General features: G+C 30.2%; 1 protein-coding gene across 2 annotated transcripts in view; it reads left to right on the top strand.

Annotated features, from left to right (window-relative positions):
* Window positions 1–3,499: 3,499 nt before the first annotated feature.
* Apt1 (Acyl-protein thioesterase 1) overlaps window positions 3,500–20,223 on the top strand; it is a 70,198-nt gene continuing 53,474 nt past the window's right edge. Inside the window, exon 1 of one of the 2 annotated variants that reach the window (XM_087155928.1) lies at window positions 3,500–3,629. In XM_087155928.1, the coding sequence (XP_087012054.1) occupies window positions 3,609–3,629 (21 nt within the window). In that variant the 5' untranslated portion in view covers window positions 3,500–3,608. The remainder of the gene's footprint in view (window positions 3,630–20,223) is intronic. The other variant, XM_087155927.1, reaches the window with a different exon arrangement.

The raw sequence follows: 20,223 nt of genomic DNA on the forward strand, positions 1-20,223 counted from the left end.
ATCATTTTAAGGAGTACTAAATGGTGTTATTTTAGCTATTTGCGCTTAAGTCTTAGAGACATATTATTACTTTTTTTTAAAACTTATCTATTAAAATCATGATAAAATAAATATTTTTCGACAAATTATTCATTTTCTGTTTTTAATCGCATAGCATAAAATATCTTATTGTTAACATTTTGTTGACCCTTAAAAATCAAATTTTTTGCTTTTGCTTAAGCTTTTAAGTATGACACACAATTGTAAAAGCAATTTCCGCACTTATAGTTGTCAATTAACGGGATAATTTCAGCTTTAAAGAAAAAGTTGAATTGCAATTCTTGATGAAAATTTTTTATTTACTTTTGGTTTTCATATTTTATTGCACTGTAGAATAGAAATTGAGTTTTAATAGGATATACTGAATATAAAATTTGAGAAATTGAGTATAGAATAGAAATAACGTCATTCTATAAATGTTTTTATAAATTGTAAAATTTCACTGAAATAAGTTTAAAATGGGTTAAAGTAAAAGTTTAAGCTGTTCCTTGCGAATGCCACATGAGGGAGTTTACTCGATTCTCCCAGTTATCCCACACATGGGAACCATTAACAAATTTAAAAATTAATTAAAATGATCTTATAACATTACTAAAACTATTGCAAAGCATTTTCAAAAGCTTACTTCTGGTTTTGTAACTATACTACAAATATATACCACTTATAGGTACCAAGTTCAAACGTTAGGATTTATTTTCAATCCCTTTATAATATCTTTGTCACACATGACACTATTGTAATTTGTAATACTATGCACTCACAAATTTATGAATTGAACACTTATTTTAAGAAAAATGTTTAAAAATCTTTTTTCTTTCAGTTTCTGAATAAACAATTCAGTGATTCAAGCGGTGTACTGCCATATAATTGAAAAACAAAAGTAAGCGACAAAAAATTCAAATGTGAGATTAATATACATTTTGGTACTTTCGTATGGAAACTAGATAATAAAAAAAATTTGCTTTTCTCAGTTTTTTTTAATTCTATTTTTGCGTTCATGGATAATGTTTTCAATATAAAAACAAGAACAATCTCGACCTCTTGACCTGCTATTCTTTCGGTTAGAGAGTACAGAGCTGCTTTTACTACAGATGCGAGGGGATATTTTCAAACAGATAATTTTGTTTTTAATAAGCACTTTACGGAAGAACAGTTTAACGAGGACCCATAGCACACACCCTCGGTCCCTACGCAGGCTGATCCAAGTGGTCACCCACCCGCACAATGACTGCAGAGAGTGATGCTTGACTTCGGTGATCTGCTGGGAACCGTGTCTTAACGATCAGTCCACTGCGGGACCTTAATAATTAAAAGTGCCAGAAAAGCCAATTGTTTTTAGGTGATATACTTACAACTTTAAGTAATGTGGAGAGCTAAGACTTCTGGGTTGGTCGCTTTGCTATGATTTAATAAGGATAAGCAGTAAAACATTTAATAACATTTAGAAACCACTTAGTTAATCGTAAAGAGCTGATTTATTTACCTGAAATTTTACATAAGGCTGTTTTCTGTATAAAAATGTGTTTCACAATTCCTGTTTTTTCTGTACATTCTGCAGTTAGTTTTCAGCCAAAATTCACAGAAAACTAAAATCATTGTGCTGTCATGCAATGAATTCTAATAAAGAAAAAAAAAAAGAAATTAATATATAATTAATATTATAAAGTACGCATAATCATTTCTTTTCCCAAATTTCGAAAGTAAACCACAAGGTTCAGTGTGGGCCGCTTATTGAGGAGCTAAGAGGAGATCAAAAAGCATACAGGAACGAAATTTTAATAAATTCATACATTTGCACAAGCAATCTTAGATACATGATAATGCAACCGTGCAAATTATGCTTCGTGATTCCAACTCCATTGCTCGCTTCTTTTAACCAGCCCACCTAATTCGTAGACTCTACATTGCCACAAATGATTTATGCGAGCGAATTCAACAGCGCATCCAGTGACTAGTATGTACTTGTTTACAAAAAGTGCTCAGAAAAAATCATGTAATGCAACTCAAGTTTGCATTACAAAACAAGTTGATGCATATATTGAGTGAGGATTCCTTTTTTGCTTATAATTAATAAAATATTCCCAGGTGTGACTGCTCTAGACGAGTATGCAAATGATTTGGAACTACATATAAGACGAACTGCTTGAGTATATACCAATCGCATTGACCGGCTAACGCACATATAAAAAGCCTGCAGTGAGAATGCACTATAAGTAGATCATCATTCACTTTATAAGGATCTTATGGATTATTCACACTGAATGAAAAACTTTTGTACGTGAATTCAGAGATGTGGTTCAGAATCTTATTAATACATACAGACCGTCTACATAAATACAAATTACAAAATATGAGTCCTGCAGTGGACTGATCGTTAAGAAACGGTTCCCAGCCGATCACCGAAGTCAAGCATCACTGACTGCGGTCAGTATGCGGGTGGGTAACCACTTGGATCAGTCTGCGTAGGGACCGAGGGTGTGCGGTATTGGTCCTCGTTAAACTGCTCTACCGCAAAGTGCTCGACTTCGCGTGCAGGTCATTGGGCTACCGAAGCAGGGGTGCCATCCCCTCTGCAGTGGATCAAAATCGTGATGGCTTGTCTTCGGATCATCCTCAAGAATGTTTCCCAGACTGTCGCCAATATAGCCCATTGTGCAGCTCTAGTGCGACGTAAAGTAACTACAACAACAACAACAGCAACTAACCTTAAACGTTATTTATAATTTATTATTGAAATGGAACTATGATATTTCTGTCTTTAATACCGTTAAAATATAAAATAAAGCAAAATTATTTATAGGATATTTCGTTCTGTTCTTTTTTGTCCTTTACCTTCCATTTTTTTATTCTCCTTTTGCTAACAAATTTGGCTTCTATATAAATATTACATGAATTTTTTATGTAATCAATTGCCAAATTATAAGCTGCTTAGTTTTATTCTACATATTGCAAACAGTTTTTTAATTAACTAATTTTGATAGCTATGTTATTAATTTTTTCCATTTAAGATTAAATAATAAATTACACAGTCAAATACTAAACGACTCATTAAATAAAATATATTAAAGTCAAATTCAATAGTAATTAGTTAATTTAAATTAATTGAACTTTAACTTTGAAAGGAATCTTAATTTCTTATTCAAAGTTAATTTTTTTGAATTCCATGATTTATTAGTTTAATTATTTTACTATCTTTCTCGTGTTTAATTTGCAAAAAAAAAATTTTTTTTCACAGTCAAATAATACTTAGTTTTCTGAGAATTTGCCATGAATAAAGTATTCAGAATGAATGTGATTTTACTAGTAAATATTGTTGCTTTGGAATGCGGCAATAGAAAAAGTAGATGAGAAACCATTCGTTTGAGAGTTAGTAAGGTGTGGTTATTCAAGGAAGTGAACAATTCGTATTGGACATTGATGAATGGGCAACATATGCACTTAAGATGAACTGCTCCGAAATGTACAGGGATTAATCATATGAGTGCATGGATCCCATCAGGAAAAGAAATATAGTTTAGTGTACTTAGACGAAAGTGAGTAGGTGTTAAAAACTGTAAGGATGGAAAGTTATGCTATTGGAAATGATAATGGTAAGTACTTCTAACCATTCAATGTATAGTTAATTGAATTATAATAAAATACTCATAAATAATTTTTAATGTTAAGATTTATTTTCGGTAATAAAATTTACAGAATTGTAATGCGAATTAGATAAGTATTTCCTTATTAACTTTTGAAAAAGAGATATATATTTGATATTTTTTTTTACGTGGCATAAACCGGTTTATACTTAATTAGGTTCGTGTATCAAAAATAAATACAAATAGGAAGTATATAATAAATTTCAGAAATAAAAACCCATTACATATATATATATATATATATATATATATATATATATATATATATATATATATATATATATATATAAATAAATAAATACAAGAAAACTAAGAAAGTTAAGAAAAACAATAAGTAACATTCATATGTCTATAATTTTTCTTTGTTTTATTCTTCATTTTGAACTTATATATATATATATATATATATATATATATATATATATATATATATATATATATATATATATATATATATATATATATATATAAATAAATAAATACAAGAAAACTAAGAAAGTTAAGAAAAACAATAAGTAACATTCATATGTCTATAATTTTTCTTTGTTTTATTCTTCATTTTGAACTTATATATATATATATATATATATATATATATATATATATATATATATATATATATATATATATATATATATATATATATATATATATATATATATATATATATATATATATATATAATATATATATATATATATATATATATATAATATATATATATATATATATATATATATATATATATATATATATATATATATATATATATATATATATATATATATATATATATATATATATATATATATATATATATATATATATATATATATACATACAGTTCATTTATGAATAGGTTATAAATCTGAAATTATTGATTTATATACATTTGCGTCAGCCATATTTTCATATGTTAGCTATTGAGACCAAGTTAAGAAATAAAAGTAAGAAACGGAATCTAAAAAATTTTATGTAATAGTGCAAAGCAGGTTATATAATTATTTTACAACAAATTTTGGAAAAATAAGTCATTATTTTATCACAATCGGGAATGCCAATTCATTTTTTAATAATTTATGAATACATTGCAAATCTGCATTTGTTAATTTACACACATGTCGTCAACATTTTTATATATCTGCCATTGCGACTAGGTTTCACAAAATTGTAAGAAAAACAATTAAATTAATTTTATTGTAAGTAAATATGTTACAATTATATTTTAATTTTTTTTTTTAGCAAGAAGTAAACATATTTGCAGTTAATTATTGAATATGAACTTCAGAGTCATAAGTGATATTTTAAAATATATTTAAAGTATACATTCAATTTTGGTAAAATAAGTCATTATTTTATTGCAATAGGGAATGCCAATTAATTTTTTTATAGTTTATGAATACATTGCTAATCTTCATTTGTTTACTTATTTTAACGCGTCATCAAAATTGTTATATATCTGCAATTGCGACTAGGTTTCAAAAAATTATAAGAAATGCAATTAGATTAATTGCATTGTAAATAAATATATTATAACATTTCAATTTTTTAATAAGAAGTAATATGCAAACTACTTAATTGCCTTCAATATGAACTTAAAGTCAAAAGTAGTATTTTAAAATATACATAAATAAGATGTCCCGCAGTGAACTGATCGTTAAAACACAGTTCCCAGCAGATCATAGAAGTCAAGCATCACTGGCTGCGGTGAGTGTGCGGGTGGGTGACCACTTGGATCAGTCTGCGTTGTGACCGAGGGTGTGCGGTATTGGTCCTGGTTAAACTGTTCTACTGTAAAGTGCTCGTTTTCGCGTGCAGGTCATCGGGATATTGAAGCGGGGGTGCCATCCCCTCTGCAGAGGATCAAAATTCTGATGGCATGTCTTCGGATCATCCTCAGGCATGTTCCCCAGGCCATCGCCAATAGCCCATTGTGCAGCTCTAGTGCGACGTAAATGAACTACTACTACTACATAAATAAGATAAAGTTCAGTTTCATAAGAAATATAATGTAATACTTTATAATTCATAATTTATGGATTTAATTACATTTCCGTCATCAGCGTTTGAATAGATCAGCGATTGCTATGAGTTTAGGAAAATGAAAAAAAAAATTTTTTTTTGAGAAAATCTAGTTTTAGGCACTTTTTTAAAAAACTTCAAAACTTTTTTTCAAGAAGGAATAATTGTTGCACAAATTGCTCACGCTTTTCATTTATTTTTAATAATTGCTATTTTTAAGAACATTTGTTTCTTTTTTGCAAAACAAGCTTTTTTGGAAAATAAAAAAATTTATTACTTAAAAGCTACGATTATTACATATTTTACAGCCTTTATTATTATTATTATTATTATTATTACTTTTGGTGTTCACCAATCAAAATAAAGATAAATTTAATTTTTTTTATGACATAAAATATTTTTTAATCAAATGCCCCGTGAATCCTAATAACTTTTATCAATTGCCGGAATGAATTATAAGTTGTGATATAAATTTAAAATTAAACTAGTTAGTTTAAAAAACAAATACGTATATTTTGAAAGTGATGTATACCAGGTATTTATTAGAAATAAATTTCTTAAAATATCAGTACACTAGTACTGAATGTAATAAGAAATTGTGGTATAACTACCACTAATAATATTAAATTCTAATTCAGTAGTATATAAGACTAGTTAACTCGATTCTGTATAGAGGTACCCTTTGAGAGATGAAAGATGACATAGCCTCTCATAGTCAGTCAGTCATAAACTCCTCACATTGGTGACCTTCAGACATTGTATGAACTCGGCAACATCGATAGATGGTCCCATTAAGCAGTTGAATAACGGTCAAAAATCCGGTGAAGTAAATAAGTTTCTCCCGGCTAATAAATAAAATAGAAAAAATAAATAAATAAATAATGGTTGATCTAAATTAAAAAATCAATTAATAAATGAAACAGCTTTAATCGACTTGTGGTACTCATTCATCGAATTCTATCACAGTTAAAAGTTATAGAAGGGGAAAATGTGGTGTAACTACTACTAATAATATGAAATACCAATTCAGTATTATATAAGACTTGTTAGCTCAATTCTATATGGAGGTACCCTTTGAGAGATGAAAGATGACATAGTCTCTCATAGTCAGTCAGTCATAAACTCCTCACATTGGTGACCTCCAGACATTGTATGAACTCGGCAACATCGATAGATGGTCCTATTAAGCAGTTGAATAACGGTCAAAAATCCGGTGAAGTAAATAAGTTTCTCCCGGCTAATAAATAAATTTGAAAAAATAAATAAATAAATAATGGTTGATCTAAATTAAAAAATCAATTAATAAATGAAACAGCTTTAATCGACTTGTGGTACTCATTCATCGAATTCTATCACAGTTAAAAGTTATAGAAGGGGAAAATGTGGTGTAACTACTACTAATAATATGAAATACCAATTCAGTATTATATAAGACTTGTTAGCTCAATTCTATATGGAGGTACCCTTTGAGAGATGAAAGATGACATAGTCTCTCATAGTCAGTCAGTCATAAACTCCTCACATTGGTGACCTCCAGACATTGTATGAACTCGGCAACATCGATAGATGGTCCTATTAAGCAGTTGAATAACGGTCAAAAATCCGGTGAAGTAAATAAGTTTCTCCCGGCTAATAAATAAATTTGAAAAAATAAATAAATAAATAATGGTTGATCTAAATTAAAAAATCAATTAATAAATGAAACAGCTTTAATCGACTTGTGGTACTCATTCATCGAATTCTATCACAGTTAAAAGTTATAGAAGGGGAGTAATGTGGCGTAACTACCACTAATAATATTAAATACCTATTCAGTAGTATATAACACTTGTTAACTCGATTCTATATGGAGGTACCCTTTGAGAGATGAAAGATGACATAGTCTCTCATAGTCAGTCAGTCATAAACTCCTCACATTGGTGACTTCCAGACATTGTATGAACTCGGCAACATCGATAGATGGTTCCATTACGCAGTTGAATAGCGGTCAAAAATCCGGTGAAGTAAATAAGTTTCTCCCGGTTAATAAATGAAAAAAAAAATAATAATGGACGAAATTATATAAATTAATAAATAAAACAGCATTAATTGACTAGTGGTATTCATTCATCGAATTCTATTACAGATAAAAATTCTGGAAGGGGAGTAATGTGGCGTAACTACCACTAATACACTGATGTGCAAAACTTAAGCAAGAAGTGGTTTTTCGGCCACAGCTCCCCAACAAAGTATAAGATAGCCATGAAATTGCAGTATAATATGCACGTAATTCAGTAGAAAGATTATTTGTATGCAAATTTTAGAAATAAAACGTCGTAGGTGATGTAAGTGTACGTAAACCTTGTGGGTCGACGAGCGCAGGTCAAAGCTGTGATAAAAGGATGAAGAGCACCGTAGTTAAAGACATTCGCTGCAAGTGCAAGTGATTTGTTTTGTGAAACATGTCTTCAGGAAATCATTTAGACGACTTTACTCGAGGAAGAATGATTGGGTAGCTTGAGGAGGGGCGTAGTGTGACCAGTGTCGCCGAAGAGTTCGGGATCAACAAATCCCATACTAGGGAACATCTGCCAGCAGTTGTACTTACGCTTCTTCGGGCAATCATGTGTAACGCCACTATATGTCAAATAAAGCCTTTTTTTGTCCCATACCCTACTTTAAGCTTTATATTCATTTCTGCGCCATTATTCTTTTACCATCGTTTAAGTACAAAATAATGTACATCATATTCAAATTTCATGTCAATCGGATGATTTCTTGTAGAGTTATGACAAAAAACGCACTTGTTGCTTAAGTTTTGCACACCAGTGTAATATTAAACTAGTGGGATACGGATACGCCCCCTGCTCGTTAACGCTCGCCAACCCCCGAAAATTACCACGCAATCTTATATGGTTTGCTTCGCAAACCAAGCTCGCTTCGCTCGCTACTAACTTAGGTACATTGCAAATGCACAAAATTCTAAGAATTCAAAACAATCACTCAAATCCATATAACAACTTTATTTTTTAAAAAAAAATTACACCTTTTTAATAAATACTAAGTCATTAAAATAAATTTGAATTCAAATAAATGACATGTAATTCGTTAAACCTATTAGAAATGAGCTATAGTATAAAATCTTAAAGCGTAACAGCACGACTGAGACTCATTTTTCAATGAATAACTAATAACAATAATAAAACAAATAAATTCGTGATATAAATCAAAAATCGTCAAATAAATTCGTAATATATAAATTCGTGAAAAAAAGAGCTTTCGACAAAATACTAAAATAGAGATCTATCGACAAAGACTGCTCACTTCTGCCTAGCTTAATAGTATGAGATTGCAGCAGCTGATAGGGCGAATTTCGGAAGAGATCACATGTGGTGGTTATTTCAGTTTCCGTTTTTAAAAGCGCTATATGTTGAGCCACCTCAGCTAAATTTGGTATGTGACATTTTTAGCGGCAATCATTGGTCGATTTTCTAGCGTTGCCATTCGGGGAGTTGTAATGAGGGTTTTTTTGTCGCCGTGTAAGATATATATATATATACAGTAGTATGTAAGACTCGTTAACTCGATTCTATATTGAGGTACTGTTTGATAGACGAAGGTTGAAGTAGTTGATTCAAACATACCCAACTAAACTTTAACATTACAGTAGAACCTGTTTTTGTGCGATGGATAGGGACCGCATAAAAGAAATCGCACAAAAAAAATCGAAAATTTTATAAAATCCTACATTTAATAAACAAGTTTGTACGATATACTACCTAAATTTTTTTTATGCGGTGGATAGGGACCGCATAAAAAAGTCGGACTTAGAAAATACATCAATGATTTATGAAATAGATGAGAGAATGCTTTCAATTAAATGAAATAATTAAATTAGGCCTAAAGAAATTGTAAAAATATTAAATTCTTCATTGTACATATACCTGGAGAAGTTTTCAAATTATACATTAAATAGAGGAATTGTCTGTCTTTTTACTTTCTTTCGGCTATAATTATTCATTTTAAGGGAGCACTTATGTCTAAATATAAAATAAAAATCATAAAACTACATATAAATAGAAACAAAAGTAACTAATTTCTTTATCTTTAATCTCACTATAAAATGAATCCTTAATCACGTGAATCGTGTATAAAACTCTGAATACGAAGCGTATACTATTCGCGCGTCGAGCGACAATATGTACGTATACTGACTCTGCCTTGTCAGGAGATACAGTGCCCGCCGCTAATAAAATCACCGGATAATAAAATCAGCCGCTTTATAAAATCAAATCGGCAAGACCCGAATCGTTACAATATTAATACATGTTAAAAACATCCTTTAATAAAATCAACACCGCCGCTTTTTAAAATCAAAATTTTGACTACATAATAAATCAAAAGTGCAATATTTCAGATTTTTTTGTTCTTATTTATAAAATTTTATTTTTTCGAAGTTTAAAGATTTTTTTAGAAGAAGCACAGTTACTCACAAACCTGTGAAACAGGTGTGGTTAGCACTTTCCTGTGATATACATAGTGTAAGAGTTAAGGAAAAATGTGGGTGGTAAGCGGCGAGTTCATAGAAATCAATTTAACAATGTCAATTCCTTGACTTAAATGAAGTTTGGAGAAACCTATCTCACTCAACAGGGGGTTGAATTCTTATCTTACTTCGTATTGAATGAACCATAGAAGGGAGAGAAGTTTCTTTTCTTATCTATCTTAACAGAGAACATGAATAGATTTCCAAAAACTGTCTGTGCGCATGTTCCATATTATTTAAGCCATTTGAGTAAATTGTAGTTAGAGTTAGAGCACATATCATTTTTAAGTTCGTTTGGTGTTAAATTTTATCAGCATGCCGAAAAGGAAGGATTTGAGTCTTAAAGATAAATTCGAAGTGTTGCAAAACTATGATAAGCTTCCTAAATGTAGTCAACGTGAAGCTTCAATTAAATTAGGGATTTCTCAAACTGCTCTTTTCAACATTCTGAAACAAAGGATAAATATTTCCGAGGAAATAAAAAAGAATGGAAATCTGTCAAGAAAGCGTAAGCGTGAAGGAAAATCGGAAGAAATTGAAATGGCTCTGTTAGAATGGTTCAAAAATGCACGCGACCGAAGAATTCCAATTTCCCGTGGAATTTTATTTCACAAAGCACAGGACTTTGCTAACTTATTTGGTGATTCTGATTTTAAAGCTACAGATGGGTGGCTAACCCGATGGAAAGAACGCAACAACATTGTCTATCGTAAATTGCATGGTGAAAAGCAAGATGCTGATTTTAGCTCTGCCGCCGATTGGGTAAACGACGTGTGGCCAACACTCATCAAAGACTATAAACCAGAGCAAATTTTCAACACAGATGAAACAGGATTATTTTTCCGAGCACTTCCTGAACACACACTGCTGTTTAAAAATGAATCGACTGGTGGATGTAAAAAAATGAAGGAAAGACTAACCGTGCTGCTAACATGCAACATGACAGGAACTGCGAAAAAAAAACCTTTAGTGATAGGAAAGAGTTTAAAACCTCGATGTTTTAAAGGAGTAAAACACCTGCCCACCAGTTATGCCAACAGCTATAACGCATGGATGACATCCAGCATCTTCACAAAATTTCTTCTTGAATGGGACAAGGAGCTGAAAAATGAAAAGGTCGTCTTACTTTTAGACAATTGTTCTGCGCACCCTGCTGATGAGGACTTGAGTTTGAAAAACATTAAATTAGTGTTTTTGCCACCCAACACTACAGCTATTATTCAACCCCTTGATCAGGGAATCATAAGATCATTCAAGTTTCATTACAGAAAAATGGTTGTTCAAAAAATCATTAGTGACATAGACTGTGACAGCTCTTCGGAACTCTTAACTGCAAACAAACTATCGAAATCCCTTACGATTTTGGAATCAATGCATTTGATTCGTAACTCATGGGACATTGTTTCAACCCAAACAATATCAAATTGCTTTAAAAAGTGTGGATTAAGCACTGGTGATGGAGCTGATAACTGTTTCGAAGAAATGCTCAGCAATGAAGAAAATGAAATGGACGAGAATTTTTCACGTTACGTAGCTATTGACGATAACTTACAAACATCAGGAGAAAAATCTGATTCTGAAATTGTTACTGACATCAAAAATTGCAAAGTTATTTCCAATCAAGAAATTGAGGAATCAGACTCAGAAGATGAAATAAACTCATCAGTGCCATCTTCAACGGAAGTCAGAAAAGCACTTAATGTATTGCGGCAAGCTTTAGAACAAAGAGGAGGAAATATCGAAAACTATGAAAACTTCTATAAACTCTCAAATGATGTTGAAAAGTTAATTTCAAATAGTGCAACTCAAGCATCCATTGATCGGTTTTTTGCAAAAGTTTTATAAATTTAATTTTATGTAGGGTTTTACTTTATTAAAATAATTAAATTAGTTGAATAAAGCATTAATGTTGTCATTTTAAAGTCTATGCATTTAGAATATATCGTAAAAATGTGATTTTTTTTTTCAAATGTTGAATCGCCTCTTAATAAAATCAGCCGCTTAATAAAATCAAAAGAGCATAAAACGAAAGTGATTTCAATAAACGGCGGGCACTGTAGTTTAAAATAAATGAACAGAGCATCGCGAAGTCCAGATACATCGTTGTCAAGGAGGCCACGTAATCAGAGTTCGTCCACAACATGTATATGTACATTGGTAGGAAACATTAAACTGGTGCTAATGTTAATACTTCTTATGGACGTGCTGATGAACTATCACCATACCATCGACCAAGCTATAGATTAGATTGGCAATCCTTATGAAAGATAGATCTTTGGTGATGACCAGAGGACAGAGAAATGTAAAAACCATAGGGTGTCTCATGCTTGTAAATCTTCAGTTTCATCAGGGGTTAAAATCTCTTTGAACAATGTTTTCCGAATCTGTTGAATAGATTTCAAAAAGAACCCCTGCTGTAAATTAGCGTAAATCCTTCCAAAACAGGAAATACTTGACACCCATGGTAGGAATCACCTCCACAAAAGTGTAAAATTCTAAAAATAGGAGGTCCCTCTGCCAGGTTCATCAACTAATTTGAACCAATGAACGGATTAACAATGAATACACCCCACTATTTTGAAAAATAAAGACAGACGTAATTGTAAGTTGTTAGGTGTTCACGCTCATATGAAAAATTCTGCTTGTTCTAATTATCAAATTGTTCTGCTTGTTCTAGTTATTTCAAAATTTAATTCAAGAGAATAAATATTTAAAGTCTATTTTGGAATTTTATAATCTAATTTGATAGGTTGCAGTTTTTTTATAATTCATTCAACTATTTAAGTGGTAGGATTTTCTTCCTTCATTGTAAGTAATCATTGATTTTTTGGTAATTATAATTATATATTGTATAATTCAATAATTGTTAATACTTGATTAGTAAAAATTAAGTGTAATAAAAAAAACAAGTGTTAAAATTTCAAATGTTATTGGTGACATAATTTTAAAAATTTCCTGAAAATTAATTGCGATAGGTAAATAATTTTGCGTACCTTAAGTAAGCAACATTCATTAAGTTCAGCAGTTTCCAACTACCTAAAAATGTTTTTCTTTTTATTCAATAATAGATAAATTTTGAATTTAGCCACTCGAAAAGTTCGATTTTTTTTCTTTCCTTTGAATGGTTAGATAAAGAAACGTATCGTCAGTTGTTGGCATTTTTTGTTTTTTTACAGAAGTATTATTCACTCACAATGTTTATTATATTTTGATGTTTTAAATGTAAATTTCAACAATCCTTCTACCTGCAAATTAAAAAAAAAAAGAATTTTTTAATTTTTAAGGGCATGTTTTCTTTTTGAATTTTTAAATTATATTTATTTAACATTTATCAAAATGTCTTCGAGTTATGGAGCACGCTTCCTTATTTCTCGGACTCAAAATTTTGCAAATCTCTCTCCTATATTTTTTCTTTTATTTCAGATTGCCATTTTCTTCCTTTTTTAAAAAAAAAATATATATATATAGATTAAATAAATACTGCTCTTTTAATTTTATGTAAAAACTAATTTTTTAATTTTTAAGTCATTTACAATACATATCACTTACATTACATTTATGTCACTTCATATCATTTTGCTTGAAAAAAAATTGGTATACTGTTTTTAAATGGTTTTATAAAGTGTCCTCTATTTATATATTATGTTTATTTCTTATAATCAAAGTAAAATGGCAACAAAATAGTACTAAGGTTAGACTAATATGTAGTTTATAGCCCAATCATTACAACAGTTTAGTAACTTGAGAAAAAAAAGTTATCAATAAAGTGATAATCACAATAATTTTTGTTCATTAAATAATTTTCTTTATTTTAAGAATATAAAAAAAAACAATAAGCATCTAATGAAAAACTAGAGCCTGTTTAGTTATGAAGCATACGCATTCTTGTAATGTATTTTCATAAAGATGCGAAAAGTTATCTTCTCCTCAAATATTTCAATGATTTATATTTTTCTTTTTCCTTAAAAACAACTTTTATATCTAATTAATTATGATTAATTTTATAAAATTTTTTGAAAACCCTGTTCTGCAGGTTAGTCTAAATCTAAATTCATATAGTTCGAATATGAAGTTCGGTTTTCTGGGAAATTGAATTTTACAAAAGTTGGATATTTGAAATTTGATTTCTCATTAACTGTTCGATCAATTTTGCTGAACTATTGTATTTTCCTATGTTAAATTACCTTCTTTTAAATTGACGTAAATTTTTTTCCTTACAATTCAAATTTTTAAGACAATTATTAAATAAAATAATAAATATTTACTAAAAGTTTGTTTTTTTTAGTAATTTTCAAAATTATAAACGACGTTAATAATTGTGCAAATTTTTTTTTTTCACTTTGCTTGAAAATCTCTCTAGGTACTTCTCAGATTGCGATTACCCCCTATATTTTGGGGTTCAAAAATCCAAATCCGTCAGAAAAATGGCATGTATAAACAGAAACTTCAGAGAAAGTACGTTTTCGTATCTGATTTCGTAACTTGAAATATCATACCTGCTCCTATTAATTATCCTATTTTAAGTCACCCTGAACTATTGAGATAAGAAGAAAGTAAAGATCTGATCATTAGATCAAAAGTTATCAGGGTGGTCCCTTTATTTATTTTTTGCGCACTGAACGTCTAAAAATTTATAATTCAAATCTGTTTAATTTTTTGCTTAATCTTTAATTTGTTCTATTGTGATGCGAAGAGAGAATTTTTCATATATTTTTTTTAATTAAATATATCAGAATGTATTCTGGTCTATTTCTTAACCTTTTGTCTTTTTTCTACTGTTTGCAAAATAATTATTTCTAGATATTCTTAAAACTAAAACGTCAACTTCCTCTAATTTATTTCTCAATGAAGAATGTATTATTGTCGCTATTAGTGTTTTGTATGTAACTACAGGTATATTTTTTCATATTATCTGTTATTAATGTTTGTGAAACTTAATTATAGTATGAGCATCGGTCATTTTTTATTGAACAGTAAATAAACTAACCAAAATATATCTTTTGATTGTAGCGCGATGATTTTATTGTTTTGATATTAGCAAAGCGTGATTATTTTTTAAAAAAATCAATTTCCTTCAGTTTTAATTTTGAAAATTTTGGGTAATCATCCGGTTATATTATAGTTTTTCTTTAACTCAGAGCTACATTTGTTGTGTGTGAGTATTTTTGTTACCAAATTATATTTGTAAAGCTTTAAAATATAACAGTGCTTAATTAAACAACTTGTTATAATTTTTATTGACAATTGAAAAAACGCAATAGAATCTTCTATAAATATGATAGAAAAGGTATTTTTATTTCTTGCCAATGAGGATTTCGAATACACCTGAACGCAAAACAATTAAAAAGAGATAATTTTATAGTTATATTTAATATTTAATTATTTATCAACTAATTTTTTTAAAAAATTCAATGCAATCCTCTTACAATATTGTCAAAAGAGTTATAAATACTTCAGACAATGCTTTTATTTTGTATTGGACCAAAAAAAAAATTTAAAAAAAAGAGAATATTATTATTTTAGGAAGGGCGTCAGTCAGAGATTTGCCATAGGCTCTTCTTTCCATATATACGCCTCTGATGATACCGTATATCAATATACGACTACTCATAATTTTTGCTAGTCACCTGCAATTACCAGTTGATTGAACTAAACGAAATTACCACTGCACAATACCACAAAGAAGTAGTTAAAAATTGGTATTCAAAAATGTATTCAATAACCGATTTGTTAAAAATAGCTTAAGCTAAAAGAAGTATACGAATTTGCGTTTAAAAGCAAAAAAAAAGAAAAAAAATCACAAAATAGTAAATAAATTGCATTAGACATAGCCTAAGTATTGTAAGCAATACTTGATTTCTTCTTAACCTGAACATGTAGATTAAATGCATGAGTTAGGTTCGTGATAAAATACGCATGCATTATGTTCTTTCTTTTTATTCGAATCTTTCCTTAAAAACTGAATTTAAAAATTGTGTTTTACAGACGGAGAGAGGTTTGGAAGCTGAGCACTCAAAACATCAAAAATAGAATTGACTGAAAGAGTTGACTTCAGAAACCATTTTTCTGAACCTTCTTCCCTGCAGCATATAGCAGTAGTGTCGTTTGCAATTGGGCTATGGACGGCGCCTGATATAAGAAGTGAAATGACACCTTCTTCCTTGTACGATAACAGAGATATAGCTAAGTTAGAGGAAAGAATATTAAACAAATTGCCCAATAGCTGTTTGCCCTCATCGCTGAAGACCGAAATCTCATACGTTATTCGACCCATTAAGTTGCAGTTGTCGAGAGCGTTTCGTAGTTACTGTAGATGGACAGGATATCAAAGAAAACTCTGTGAGTATTACATGAAGCGTGGTACAATTTATTGGACAAATAATGGGACAGTTGGCACAGAGAAATCCCTTAGGGAACTATTCGATAATGGAAGCTTAGGAAGCTTAGATATTTGCGATTTGTATGTGCTAGCCAGCTCTCACTGTTTAGGGGATGCTTCAATTTTGTGGGAGAAAATTCCAGAACAATTTAGAAACAGCTTTAGAATGCACAGGGATGATTTGATAACATATTGGACATGTGTCCTCGAGAATAATTTAGGGAGTTTTCTAACTAAACTCATAGATTATGGAAACATATACGATAATAAGTTTAGTATTGATGATTGATGTAAATATGATTGCTTGCTCGATTCGAATTGGTAACATAGTTGCCCTAAAGTATTTTTGGAAAAAACTGTCGGAGCAGGAGAAAAACGATCATTTGAGTAAGTGGCTTTTGCAAGCAGGTCGACGTATGAGAATTCAAAGTCATATACCTTATCAGGATTCCTCAGAAACTTTAGATGTTTTATGTTTTTTATTAACTCATGTCAATCGTATAACTCAAATGACCGAATTTTTTTAGAATCATTCTCGCGTATTCCTGTTTTTGTTCGAAAGCTGGCCATATCAAAGAATATTTTTGTCCATTATTTTTGAAATATTGGATAATCTTCAAGAACGCATTTATTTATACATAATGTCGGATATTATTCAGAAGATGAGTAAAAGGGGAAATGAAATGATTATTTTTAAAAAAATATGGAGTGCCAGTCCATTAAGACTAAGACGATCATTACTGGAATGTGAAGTTTTTAGCGTCTATAATGGTGTTGCAGTTTCTGAAATTAGAAGATCTGAACATGGTTGTTAGGATATTAAATGATGCTTCCAAAGAAGAGATGAAACGATTTATCTGCTCTATGTTTGGTCTGCTTGAAATCAATCGTGCTATTTATTCCAACAATCTGAATTCACTGCACCTTTTATTATCAAAATCAACCTTGCCACCAGAATGTTATCCCTATTAAACCAATCTTATAGAGCAAAGAAAGCAAGATAGACTGATAATATCGTGGCTTATTAGATTAAGTGACTGACATATTTGTATTGAGTGGATATGCGGTGGTAACATCCAAGCAGTTGAATCCTTCTTGAGGTGGGTTTATCAATCTGTGGGAATTGAAACATTTAAGAAAACAATGTCATCTCCACATGTTATCTATTTGACATTAATATTTTTGTCCAACTATGAGCGTGTACCAGTTTCTGAATTGGTATTTCCAGACGGGAGAGGAAATTCAACAAATTAAAGCAGACTTTTTGCGAGAAAGTGATAATTATTTTTTCAAGCGATTCATAGATATGCCGTTCATAGTACCAAAAAGAGAAGACGATGTGTTACAAAAATTTATAAACTACAACTTGTCTTCTCTTGAAAACGTTGCAGAATTTCGACTTATTTTTCGTAGTTGAATAGAGTATGCACTGAGTAAAGGTTTTCTTGAAAGTGCCACCTTACTTTTAAGTGCATCTTTTGATAATATCAATGAAGTGAAGCATTACAAAAACGAACTTATACTATCTGAGAAAGGAATTAAAAAGGTTCTGCTCTTAAATCAATCACTAACTGATGCTGACTGGAATCACGTGAAAGAAATCATAATGTGGTCCTTGCCTCTAAATACAGTCACAAAATTAAAGTCACTAATTCTGGAGCAAAAAACCAGTTACTCTTCCCAAGATGAATTGAATTCACAGATTTCAGCTCTCCTTGATTTACTAGAGAATGTTGTTGAGAAAGACAGTACTTGATAGTTGAATATTTCTTTGCGATCAAAAACGAATTTAAATAAAATCGTGTTCACTGCGCTATCATTGTCGAAAGATAAATTGTTTTGTAATAAATATGTAACTCCATTTTTGAGTGTCAGTTGTTTAAAGTTAAGGAAGCAATATCCGCTATATATTATTTGCCACAACTGTAATAATTAATTTAATTGACCCAACTTTATTTTTTTTATTTTCGTTACATCTGAAGATAAATCAAAAATTTTTAGTGGCTAATTTTTCCTCACTATTCCCAAAAAACAGTCACTTCACTAGGAATATATATATATATATATATATATATATATATATATATATATATATATGTTACGGTGAATGACCGAAGTCTGGAAAATGTCGACATTCACGTAGTCGCTTGGTGATTTCCGAAATATTTGTTATATCCAATTTTATATTAATTTATTCGTTAATATTACTATATTTAATTCCCAGAAAGCATGTAACCTTACGACAACGTTGTGTTTTAACTTTATTTTCATTGTCACGAAAAGGTTTGCAGTAAAAACCTTTTTTCAATAAAGCAAAAATATTGCAATTTCCAACCTTTTTTCCTAAAAGGAAAACTAAATGATTTTTAAAGCTTTTTTAAAAAACATTGTTACTTAGGCTAAAAAATAAGCAAATGGCAAACCTTAATATTTTCATTTTTGTTCGTTGTCATGATAAGGTCAGCAGAAATATAAAGCTGAAACCTTTTTCCAAGGAAAGAAAATAAGGCAAATATTAACCTTTCCAGCGAAAATATTAATAAATAATTAGAAAATATTTTGCAAAAAACCTCATTTTAGGGAAAGCAAATAAACGAGTATAAGACCATGTTTTTGGATTGTTTTCTAAGGTCTGCGAAAGTATGCAGCGAAAACCTTTTTTTAAAGTTTTCTTGTAGTCACGGTTTAGATTTAAAAAGTTGGGAAAACATTTCTGTTGAGTCTGAATCATATCAAGTCAAGGGCTTTACCGTCTTCCTGTTATAACGAGAAATACTTTAGCAGTTTTCGAGTTTTGCTTTTTTAAGAAAATGTGAACCCAACAAATAAAAGTTAACGTTAATTTTTCGAAACTTTTCATTCGAATAATCACATTAAAAATGATTAAAATTTAAAAAAATTTCATTTTGATCTTCAATATTTTTTTTCTTCAGAAATTTAAATTTTTTTTAAAAATTGTCTTTAGGGGTCCTATGCGTTGCGGTTCCTTTAAAATGTGTGGCCTATTCTCGTTTATTTTACCTCATTGCAGACCTAATTATGATATAGCATTAAAATATCCGCACCAAGAGAATTTTATTTAAAATATTCGATACAAAAAATATACAAAAAATTCGCCCAACAGTCCCTTGTGAACTAGATGGTCCACGATTTGTGACTAACGGCGTGATGGTGACTATAAAATCAGCATCGCGCACCTTCCGTTTTTATTTCCACGACAAGCTGGTACCTGCTCTAAAGCTGGGTAGATTCAAAGCCTAGACCCATAGCTTTATTTCATCATATCTTAGGAGTGAATTTAAAAACTTTTTGCGCACAAAACTCACTGTATAGTGTGCAAAATAAGAAACAGACCTCCCTGAATAAATTTTGATCTAATGACCGGATCTTCACGTTTTGTGACTCAATTTTAATGGTTCGAAGGGATGGCATAGGCTAATTAATGCAGACGATATTTTAACTTACGAAATCAGGCGCAAAATTTTACTTTCTCTGAATAAACATACCTTTTTTCAGACGCATTTAGATTTTGAACCCCCAAAATATAGTGGGTTGCCGCAGTCTGGGGAATATGGTCCACATTGTTTGATCAGGAGAGCGATCCAAAGTTTGGATCC

Source organism: Parasteatoda tepidariorum, chromosome 12 (genome assembly GCF_982258835.1).
Source record: "Parasteatoda tepidariorum strain Cologne lab strain chromosome 12, Ptep-v5.0, whole genome shotgun sequence".
In the NCBI taxonomy this organism is placed as follows: Eukaryota; Metazoa; Arthropoda; class Arachnida; order Araneae; family Theridiidae; genus Parasteatoda; species Parasteatoda tepidariorum.